This window comes from Alligator sinensis, unplaced genomic scaffold (genome assembly GCF_000455745.1).
Source record: "Alligator sinensis unplaced genomic scaffold, ASM45574v1 scaffold1165_1, whole genome shotgun sequence".
Lineage (NCBI taxonomy): Eukaryota > Metazoa > Chordata > Crocodylia > Alligatoridae > Alligator > Alligator sinensis.
In genome coordinates this window covers 909905-920380 of record NW_005842477.1, presented here as the reverse complement: position 1 = coordinate 920380, position 10476 = coordinate 909905, and the positions used below count along the sequence as shown (strand labels likewise).

The window sequence follows — 10476 nt, the reverse complement described above, 5'->3', positions numbered from 1 at the left end:
GGGGGCGGCCCGGCTGCACACAAGGGGTCAATTGTGTGCGCAGCCCAAGGCCGCACTTCCTGCCCCACAACAGCCAGCAGGGAGTGGAGAGGGGACAGCCCAGGGGCTCCCCACCCCCACTAGCATACCCAAAACAGGGCAGGAATGGGGCTTTTGCAGTGGGAGCTCAGAGCCAAGGGGCATGAGGGGCTTTGGAGGAGTCTGGACATGAGTAGGGGGTGCCCAGCAGGCCAGGGGCTTGGCTGCCCAATCCAGCCAGATGCAGGTACTGCAGGGCAGGCAGACACAGCAGCTGTGTCCCCGACCTGGACAACAAAGGGCACGGGAGCCTGGCGGAGAAAAATACTGAAGCGGCTTTATTTACAAACCCAACCAAAACCCACCATAGGGGCGGCGCCGTATTGCACAATGTGAACCCCAGGGAAAGCCCCCGGCACGACCCAGCCTCCCCCAGCCCCTTCCCCGCCACAGGGGGGGGTTCCAGTGCAGAAGCAGACAAGGGGGGGCTGAGCTGAGGGGTTTCAAGGCCACTGGGTTGGGGTGTCTCCCCCACGCCCCGCCCCTTCCAGGAGGGAGGCTGCGGGGGCCGGGGCAGCATCCCAGCTGTTACAGCACAAGCAGGGGCAGGCGTGGGGGTTGGGAATAAATAAATTTTTAAAATATATTAACACCGATGTAAAAAAAAAAAAAACAACAGAGAGAAAACTGCCTCCCCCCAAAATAACAGTGTCCAAAAATAGAGAGCTCTGGGGGCTGGGGCTGGATGCCGCCCATCCATGTGTCTGTCCAGTTCACTATCAGTGTGAGTGTCACATGCAGGGTGGCTGGCAACGGGGCCATGCCAGGGGCAGCCTGGAGGTGCCAGGCCTGGCCCTGGGGCCTTGCTCTGTCCACCCATGGAGCTGGGGGGCAGGGCAGGGGCTGCACAGGGCTGCCCCATCAGTGTACAGTGCAAGGGGACCCCAGCAGTGCAGGGAGGGTGCAGCTGCCTCTGTCCCCACCTGAGGCAGGGGGGGCTTCACTCAGAGCAGTCTCAGCTCCCCCGCTAGCCCACGGCTTCCTGGATCCACACCCCCTTCTTGGGGGGGGGCCCCCGAGTACAGGGCTGTGGGGGGTGGGCAGTGGAGCCCAGCAGGCATGGAACGGGCTGTGCCAAGATTTCCCCGGTCGCCGCAGAGCCAGGCTAGCAGGATGCTGCCCGCCAGGCTAAACTGAGGCTAAAGTGCCATCTGGGTGTGGGGGGAAAGGGCGATCCGAGGCCCACCCCCTCCTGGGGCAGGGGATGGAGGAGCATGGCCCCTGCCCCAGGAAGGCAAGAGGCGGCTCATGATTTGGTATCAACTTTGCCGTGGGCCCCAGCATCCTTCCCCTGGCCCAGCCCCTCCAGAGCCCTCAGGGCAGTCCCTGAATTCCTTCTGACGTGTGGCAGGGAGGGGGCAGCCATGGTGCTAGCACTCCAGTGTGTGCCCAAAGCTCTTGCGACAGTCAATGGCCTTAGAGCTGGGCGGCTGTGCCCGCCGCCTCCGCAGCTCCTCCTTGCCCACGCTGCCCGCTGCCAACTTGCTGCAGGCTGACTTGTACTTCTTGTCGAAGGCAGCTACAGGGGACAGGGGAGACCATCAGGACTGCGCAGTGGGCACTGCTACCAGGACATACCACAGCCCCTGCCCACCCAGCAGGTCCTCAATCCTGGACAGAGCAGAGAGCCCAGGTATGTCCCACACCCCAGCCAGCTCTGTCCCCTTCCCTGCTCTCATTGCCCCAGCCTGCCCCTACCGATGTCCACGTGATCCTTGCCCATTGCAGCCAGGGTGAGGAAGAGGATCTCTCGGTAAATGCTCCTGGGGAGGAAGGGGAGGGAAGGGGGTGAGACGGGGCTGGTGGGGTCAGGGGAGTGCTGCAGCCAGGGCCAGGGGAGGGTGCAGACAGTACCTCTGCATGCGCTGGGGCGGGGGCTGGGCCTCCAGGAAGAGGGCGATGGCCTTGTGCACCTCACCCAGCCCCACATGGTTCAGCACTGCCTCCAGGAAGCTCAGTGTGAAGGGGTGGTCACGATTAGGGTCACGGTGCTGCCAGCCTGGCAGGCGGGTGGGGATGTGGCCTAGGGGTACAGTGGACATCATATCAGGGGTCTGTAACCCCCAGGTCTCCTGTAGGCTGCCCTTCCCCCCCGCAGATAGCCCCAGTGCCCCCCACACCTGCCCTCACCAGTGCCACAGCCCCCCTCCCCCCACTCACCGTGGAGCCGCCAGAGCATGTAGAGTGGAAGGCAGCAGCTCGGGTCAGGGGTCAGGACATCCCAGAGCAGGCGCACGCACACTGGGGGCGCATCCAGGGCCTGCAGAGAAACCCTAGGGAGTGAGTGCCAGGAGCAGGGCTTGGCATGGCAGTGGGGCTGCCACCCCAGCTCGAGCACCCATTACCTGGGGCACAGGCGCAACATGTTTGGAGGCCAGGACCAGCTGCAGCAGGTTGTTGGGCAGCTCCAGGCGCTGGAAGAACCAGACCAGGTTCCAGTAGATAATGGGGTGGCTGTCGACCAGCTCAGGCTGGGCCAGAAACTCGCTACCCTCGTTCTCCAGCAGGCTCTCTAGCTCCTTGCGCAGCACCAGGGGGCTCAGGTAGGCCAAGTTCACCACCTCTGCCCGCTGTGGGGGACCCCTCGGCACCTGGGGGAGACCTCGGAGGTCTGAGCAGCGCCCAGGCCCCAGCCCTGCCAGCCCCCTTATTTCCCGTCACACCCTGGGTCCCCCAGCCCTGCCAAGGCCAATGCCCCTCAGGCCATAGCTCCCCCCCAAGACAGACCCCTCCCCACCCAAGCTGGGCAAAAGCAGGATGCTCATACCCCCCCACCTGCAACCCACCCCCTACCGGGTACTCGGTGCAGCCGTTGCAGAGCGTGCGGGCAGTCCCAGGTTCTGGCTCAACCTCGTCCAGGGCCAGGCAGTGGTAGCGGTCACTGAGCACCGGGCCCTGGCCCCCAGAGGGCAGCCCTGAGCCATCCCGGTAGGTCCCAGAGGAGCCTGTGCAGCTGTCAGAGATGCTGGGACAGAAGAAAGGGAAGCTGATTACTGAGGGGCCTTTCAGAGCCACCCCCAGGTACAGCATTGGCCCCAGGGGCAGAAGGTGGCTGGGACCAGGAAAGAAGGGCAGCGGGGCAGGGCTCTCACTCTTGCTGCTGCTGGAAGTCCTGGATCTCAATGCTGAGAAAGGGCACGAAGGAGCGGGTGCAGAAAGGGCAGGCCGTCTTGAGGTTGGAGTCATCCGAGGTCCAGCCAGCCATCACCTCCTCGTCGTACACCAGAGCGTCACAGCTCTGGCACAGCGAGCAACTGGACAGCAGAATCTGGGGGCGGCACTGGGGTCAGCCATGTCCCCGCCCCCTCCCCCTCAGCACCCTGCGGCAGGGAGCAGCCTCAGCACCCACCTCCACAGGGGGCCCCTCGGGGGCAGGTGCCGGCACTGGTTCTGTCACCAGGTCCGAGGACTTGCGGAGGCTGAAGCTGCCAAGTGACACATCCGACAGGTCGAACTCGCTGCCCAAGGAGACAGAGCTCTGTGGGGAGACGGGCCCTGAGCTGGGGTCAGGCAGGGACTCCTGTTCCCATCAGGAATCCCCTGTGCACGGGACTCCCCAGACCTGCTCCCTAGCACAGACCCAGGGGGCTGCAGAGGCACTGGGTCCTGGGCATGAGGGTCTGGGGCTGCTGGGACTGGGAAAAGCCCAGCCAGGAAGCATCAGGGAGCTGCAGGGAGCCCCCAGCCCAGAGCAGGCAGCCCCCAGCCTACCTCAGAGGCAGTGGAGCCGGGGCGCTCGCGGGGGTGCAGCAGGCCATCCATGGGGCTACGGCGGGGTGGTGGCTCCCGCTGCTCAGAGGCACGGCGCAGGGCCCCGGGGTCGCGCAGACTGCTTGGCTGCTCCATGCTGGCTGTGTGCCGCAGCGAGGGCCGCTTGGCTGGGGACAGCAGCTGTTGCAGCTTGGCGGCCAGCCCCCGACGTGGCGTGCCCCCTGCCAGCCTGTTGTGGTTCTCGTCCCGGCGGCCCAGCTTGGAGCCCCGGGCACCCGACATCTCCAGCCCCTCAGCACCCGGCAGCCCCTCACTACTGTCCAGCGTCAGCCGGTCACTCTCATCCGTCAGGAAGCTGACGTCCGACAGGCTCCCATCCTCCGAGCTGGGGGCTGCATCTCGCAGCTGCTGCAGCCAGGGGGGCAGGGCAGATGGCCCATCACCGCTGGGCTCCAGCACTGTCAGGGCCTTGAGCACTGTGGGCAGGGAGAGCGGGATCAGGGGGTCCAGCCCTGGGGCTCAGCCCCCCCCAACCCCACTGCTCCTTGACTCACTGTGAGCCACGCCAGTCTCCAGCGTGGAGGGCTCACTGTGGGGGAAGCTGAGGCTGCCGCTCTTGGTCAGGGAGGCGGCAGGTGGGGGCTCGCGCAGGCTGCGCCCGGCCCAGGTGGTCTGACGCTGCAGGCTGGAGCGTGGGCGGGCAGGGGCAGGTGCAGGGGCCTGGCACTCTGCGAACAGGTCAGGAACAGGCCGTTGGGCATCGGCCGGGCTGTGCCCCCCCATGGCCCTGTCCTCCCCCCACACACCTGCCTGTGGCGGTGGCGGCTGCTGCTGCTGGCGCAGGGGCTGCCGGAACTGCGCTGCACCCAGCACCACGTTGCGCAGCTTGGCCCAGCGCATGCGCCCACCCTGTGAGCTTGATGGCCACTTACTCTCCAGCACTGCCTGCAAGAGAGTGCATGGGGGGCACCCATGTCCCGGTCACCCATACAACCCCATGCTCCCAGCCCAGTCCCCCCAACCCATTCACCCAGCCCAGTCCCCCCTGCACAGCCCACTCCCCCCCTGCCATAGGGGCAGGCTGCAGGAATCTTGCCCCACCCCCAAGGCCTGCCAGGGACCCATTGGGGGCCCCCCAGGGTGGACAACGACCAGTACCTTGTTGTAGTAGCCGTAGGTGATGGTGTTGGGCACAATGCCCGCCCGTTTCATGTCCAGCAGGACACGCACTGAGAGCACCGGCTCACCGTACTGCCCGCACAGCTGCATCAGGATCCGGTAGCACACCTAGCGGGGAATGGGGTGAGCAGCCAGGGGGGAGTATACCCCACACCCAAGGTCAGCTGGAGTCAGGTGCATGTGCACCCCCCACCGGGGGTCAGGGGCATTTGCACCCCCTTCCTGGGGTCAGGGTAGGAGGCCCCGATACAGAGACTGGGTGCACTGGCTGCACAAAGGGCACATCCTACCCTGGGGAGGGCAAGATAAATCACACCCAGGGCACCAGTGGTGGACTCAGAGGGGCAGGGGCAGGGCCTGGGGCCGGGCCAGGGCCGCACCTCGTCGGGCAGCACCACCTTGCGGGCCTCCATCTGCTTGAGCACGTCGTAGGCCATCTGCAGTGCCCGCACCTTGGAGGGAGCGGCCCGCACGTAAGTGGGCAAGTAGATGAACCAGAGCCCGTAGCAGTGCCCCAGCAGACACTTGGCCCACATGTCAGGCACCGATGAGTACTTCTGGGCCACGCGCTGCGCCACCTTCATCTCCTGGCGGTGGGGGACAGGACACAGGGTGAGGGGGATGCAGCTCCCCACCCCACCCAGACCCCCGGCCTGCCCAGACCCCACCTCCGGGCTGTCTCTGCCCCTTGCACCTCACACCACACCCAATGCTGGCACTGGCTCTTACCCACTATGGGAGGGCCTGAGCCCGGACCACTTGTCATGGAAGTTAGACTGGGGCCTCACCTGCTTGGTGCGGCGTGGGGCAGGGCTGCTGGGGGCACTGGTCTTGGCCTGGCACAGCTGAGCCATCAGCTGGTCCTGGGGGCGCTCGAAGAGCTCAACCCGGAGCACAGGGAACCCATCATAGCTGGGGGGAGAACAGGCGAGTGAGCGGTGTCAGGGCCAGGCGGGGCTGGAGTGGTCGGGGAGTGGGGGTCATCTCACTAGTAGAGTGCTGGCAGCTCGGCGCCGTCAGGACCCATGGGCTCCTCGGGGGGCATGATGAAGACGGTGTGCTCGCTGCCCAGGGAGTCGTCCAGCTCCATCAGTGGCATGTCCTCTGGCTTCTCCAGGTCCACCTGCACCTGGGGGGGCAGACACAGCTCGGGGGTGTGCTCATGACTCAATAGCAATGCCCAGTGCCAGACCAGGGAGTCCAAGCCAATGGGAGCTACTGGCCAGACTGGCCCTGGCCCACAAGCAGCCCCAGGCATGTAGAGTCTGACCTTGTCGACGCAGGTGTCAAAGAACTCGAGGCCGGTGTGGCGGTCACTGACAAAGGAGCAGTCCTCAATGAACTGCGTGAAGAGCTGCGTGCGCAGCAGCTGTGTGTAGAACTTGTGGTAGGCTCGGTCCCGGGACTTCAGGAAGCCTAAACGAGGGTGTAATGAGGGGGGTTTATGCTGGGCTCCCACCCAGCCCAGGGCTGCCCCCACTCAGCTGCCCCTGGGACTCACCCTGCAGATAGAAGAGGTTGCTGGAGTCACGGGTCTTCTCGGAGGGTGCCTGGGTGATGGGCAGCAGGTAGGCACGGTAGCCCTTAAGCACACAGGCCATGAAGCGCAGGAAGGCCGCCCGGATTTCCAGCTCCAGCTGCTTGCGCCGCCCATACACCAGGTCATAGTCGGTGAGCAGGAACTCCAGTGACGCCTCCTCCACTGGCCTGTTGTACACTGCAGGGAGGGGCGTGACGGGCAGCTTGGCAAGGGCACACTTCCCCTGGCCCCAGCACCCAGCCCTGGGGAACCACCTGCCCTGGGCTGCTCAGCCCCAGGTCCCCTCTGCCCTCCTGTACCCCTTCCCCACCCGCCCCACTCACTCTCATCCAGCTGCTGGAAGTGGGCATGCAGCGAAGCCAGCAGCACCTTGCAGGGCTTGCGAGGCAGGGTGCGGGGGGACAGTGCCTTTCGGTCCTCGCTCCTGAGGGTGGAGACGAAGAGAAGCACAAAGCAGAACTGCCCTCGCCGTCAGCACCTCTCCAGCCCCCACCCAGGGCAGAATCCCAGCCCCCTGCCCACCAGGCCTCACAGGACCCCTCATCCAGATGTCTCCAGGGCAAGGTGGGGTACATGCAAGGGCTGTTCATACACCTAGCACTGAGATGCAGCCTCCTCACCAGATGCAGCTGCCTCTGGGGTGAAGCTGCCAGGAGAACCCCGTCCCATGGGCTCAGACTCCCAGGGGGTCTCAGAGTCCGGCGCAGTTGAGGCTCTTACTGGAAGATGGTGTTGGTGTCGAGATCGACGCAGACGACATCATGGGGTGGGTCATAGAGATCGAAGTAGCTGGAGTGGATGCCCACGATAAAGGGCACGGGCGCGCAAAGCACGTCAGCCAGCGTCAGTGGGCACAGTGGGATATAGGGGCACTGCCACCGCAGCGGGAAGATCATCTGGAGAAAGGTGCGAGGGAAGGGGCCGGGAGTCAGCACTGCACAGCTTAGGCAGCCCAGCACCCTACCCCAGCAGGCCGGGCCTCACCGAGACGAGGGCCTCGCTCACACTGGTCAGCACATCGGGACGCAGCGAGTGGATAAGCAGCTTCTGCTCAGTGAGCACAACCAGCAGCAGTGCCACCGCATTCTCAGGGCCCAGGTTCTGCAGCAGCGTCAGGAAGCTGGCACCGCTGGGGAGAGAGCAGGGTGTGAGCAACAGGACCCTCACCCAGCCCCACCACACCCCTGAACCCACCATGAAGACCCCCAGCCCCTGCTCAGGGGCACCCAGCACCCCCCAGCAGTACCTGAGCGGCAGAGGGGAGGAGACGGGTTGGCATAGCAGCAGGTTGTCATACGGAGACATCTAGGGAGATGAGCAATGGGTCAGCGCACTGAGGGGGACTGAGGCAGACTGAGGAGTCCTGCAGCACCTTTAGTGTGGGGGTGCCACGGCTGGTGGCAGAGCTGGGGGGGAGGGATGACTCACCTGCACCAGGATACGGGGGCGCTGGGGAGATGGGAAGGGCACATTGTGCATGAAGTGAGAGATGTGCCTGGAGAGGGAAGGGTTGTCAGTGCCATGGAGGACCCAGGCCCCCTGCACCCCATCTGGTCCATGCCCGCCCCCACCCTGTCCACAGCCCCCGGAACCGCCCAGGTGCTCACGTCTCAAGGGGCAGAACGTGGGGCCCTGAGATGGAGTAGCGGTAGATGAACATGAGGAACTTGCGGAAGACATCGAAGAACGGCCAGTGTGAGAGCACGCAGATGCTCTTGCGCATCTGCACCGACCTGCTGGCGATGGGGCGCCGGTCGACCACGCTGAGCAGGCCCAGCCGCAGCCCCTGCTTCTCCGTCAGCCAGTCCCGTGGGTAGGGCTCGTAGAACTGGATGGCCGCCCCATACACCTAGAGGAGGGGCACTGTCACTGCCGGGACCAGCAGAGACACCTCCATGCCCTGCCTTTGAGATCGCCCCCTTGCAGCTCCTACCTTGTCGCCAGAGGACCCGGTCAGCACGAAGGTGGAGAAGACGGGCAGCTGGTACTTGGTGTTTTCGGGCCAGCTCTCGATGGTGGCACCCATGGGCAGGCAGAAGACGGGCACCGACTCAGGCAGTGGGAACGACTCGCTGTCCTGCTCGGGGTAGCGGCTCAGGAGCCCTGGGGGGAGACACATGGCTCAGGCAGAGGCTGGGGGAATGGTGGGGGGAATGCAGCAAGGCACCCACCAGCTTCCCAGACAGCAGGGACGTACCTGCCTCGTAGACCAGGGTGTTGGCTTTGGCCATGGCAATCTTGTAGCACAGGAACAAGGCTGGGCCCCACTGCACAGAAAGCAGAGGTCAGGGCAGCCTGGCCGGAAGGCAACCCCTGGCCCTGTTGCTCCTTCCACTTCCCGGGATGGGGTGTCACAGCACCCCACACCCCACCCCGTGGTCCAGCCCTATACCCACCATGCCAGTGTTGAGGTTGCGGTCCACGCGGCAGAAGGTGTGGGGGGTGCTCTCGCCCTTGCTGGGCATGATGAGGCAGATGTCGGTGACACCCAGGGTGTTGTGGCCCTGGCTCTCGGCTGCCCGGCGGTAGGCCACGAAGGTGCGCTGGTGCCCAGGACCACCTGAGGTGAGGTTGGCCGACCGGCTGTAGGGCGTTGTGTCCACGACCTTGTAGCCTGGCTTTGGGTGCTCCTTGCCTTCGTAGTGCACCCTGCCAGTAAGGACGGCATAGGCAGGGGTGAGTGGGCGCTGCCGGGGACTCCCACCCGCTCCCGGGTAGAGAAAGAGGCACAATGCCCCCCAGCATCCTGCCCAGGCACCCACCCCAGCTCGATGATGGGGGGCTTGTCGCGGCCCCGCTTGTAGCAGAGGTACATCTGGGGGTTGTTGAGGAGCCCGGCATTGAGGTCGACGGGGTGCCCGGAGGTGGTGGTCTCGATGCAGGTGAACCCCTGGGGCACCTCCTCACCCTGCGAGCGGATGATGACGGCCACCTCGGTGATGGGCTCAGTAGGCCGGGCCGGCCGCGGCTGCTGCGTCTCCTCCTCTAGCAACTTGGAGGCGTCTGTCAGCCCGGCCACCACAAAGTAGTCCACCAGCTGCGGTGGTTTCTCGTCCGACATGGTGGCGGTGTGTCACGGCATCTGGGGGAAACGGGGACCACGTCACACGGGCCGGAACCACGGAGCACACGGGGGCCGTGCCCGCAGTGCCGCCTCCGGGCTGGAAGGCCCAGCCGCTCGGAGCGCAGCGTCAGTGGGAAGCCGCAGGTCAGGCGAAAGTGGCGAGGAAGGGAAGGGCCTTCCTGCTTCCTGCCCCCACCAGGGAGCTAGGTGGGAGCCAGGCTGGGAGACCGCGGAGTGGGGGCCGAGGGACACCCCACCTGCTCCGGGGTGCACCAGGCTCCCCCAGACCTCAGGCAGCCCCCAAGCCAGGCAGGACCCTGACGCATGTCCGTGGCCCCTGGCGAAGCACCAGCCCCTTGCTCACAGGCCCCTGCCCACGTGCCCCGGACCCCCGCTTGCCCAGGCAGCTCCCAGGCGTCCCCCAGGCCTAGGCTCCACTCCGGCGAGTTGCGGCAAGTGAGCGAACGGAGTGAAAGGGGAAGGAAGAGGCCGCGGCCGCGGCCGCGTGCGTCACACTCGCTTTGTGGCCCAGGGGTGGGGAAGGTGCCAGCGCAGGGCGCGGACACGTGCAGCACCCCGGGGCAGGGCGGGGGGGGGGGGGGCCCCCCCCCCCCGCCGGCGGCTCCGGGCCCCGCGGTTCTTAGGGTGAACAGGGCTGAGCTGGTGGCGAACCGGTCCCCGAGCCTGGCCGGTGCCTCGCACAACCGGGCATTTGCACCCTGGCACCGCGGAGCAGGGAGGCGGCGCAAAGACCCTGTCAGCCGCCCGACGCTGTCCCTGCAGAGCCCGACAAGCACCGCCAAAATGCAGCCCCGGTCCCGGTCGCCATGGTGACGAAGATGACCGGAGGGGACCCGCGTGACGCCAGCAGGGACGTGTCGTGCCCGGGCCGGGCCTGGCAGCA

The 10476-nt window shown here is 65.8% G+C and overlaps 1 protein-coding gene across 4 annotated transcripts; it reads right to left on the bottom strand.

Annotated features, from left to right (window-relative positions):
* Positions 1–338: 338 nt before the first annotated feature.
* Positions 339–10394, bottom strand: DENND4B (DENN domain containing 4B). Of its 4 annotated transcripts, none has more exons than XM_025212647.1 (27): positions 10370–10394; positions 9271–9590; positions 8905–9157; positions 8706–8775; positions 8442–8611; positions 8116–8357; positions 7937–8003; positions 7755–7813; positions 7493–7637; positions 7229–7404; positions 6832–6932; positions 6470–6685; positions 6239–6384; positions 5958–6097; positions 5757–5880; positions 5349–5555; positions 4948–5076; positions 4344–4734; positions 3790–4265; positions 3428–3556; positions 3171–3346; positions 2872–3043; positions 2424–2669; positions 2239–2338; positions 1933–2101; positions 1777–1841; positions 339–1597 (listed from the first exon to the last, which is right to left on the bottom strand). In XM_025212647.1, the coding sequence occupies exons 2-27, from the start codon at positions 9567–9569 to the stop codon at positions 1449–1451; spliced, it is 4617 nt and encodes a 1538-aa protein (XP_025068432.1). In that variant the 5' UTR covers positions 9570–9590; positions 10370–10394; the 3' UTR covers positions 339–1448. The 4 variants fall into 4 exon arrangements, with proteins under 4 accessions (XP_025068432.1, XP_006031022.1, XP_025068433.1 ...); XM_006030960.3 differs by lacking the exon at positions 10370–10394 and having other exon boundaries at positions 4344–4517; positions 4596–4734; positions 9271–10151; XM_025212648.1 differs by lacking the exon at positions 10370–10394 and having other exon boundaries at positions 4344–4517; positions 4596–4734; positions 9416–9554.
* Positions 10395–10476: the final 82 nt, after the last annotated feature.

Bases quoted from the DNA above. Each gene is read 5' to 3' on its own strand.
- DENND4B (XM_025212647.1), bottom strand. From the start codon at position 9,569: ATGTCGGACGAGAAACCACCGCAGCTGGTGGACTACTTTGTGGTGGCC. The intron at 8,358-8,441 runs GTAGGAGCTGCA...CCCCTCCTCTAG, and splicing joins CCGGGTCCTCTGGCGACAAG to GTGTATGGGGCGGCCATCCA. The intron at 1,598-1,776 runs GTAGGGGCAGGC...TGTCCCCTGTAG, and splicing joins CAAGGATCACGTGGACATCG to CTGCCTTCGACAAGAAGTAC.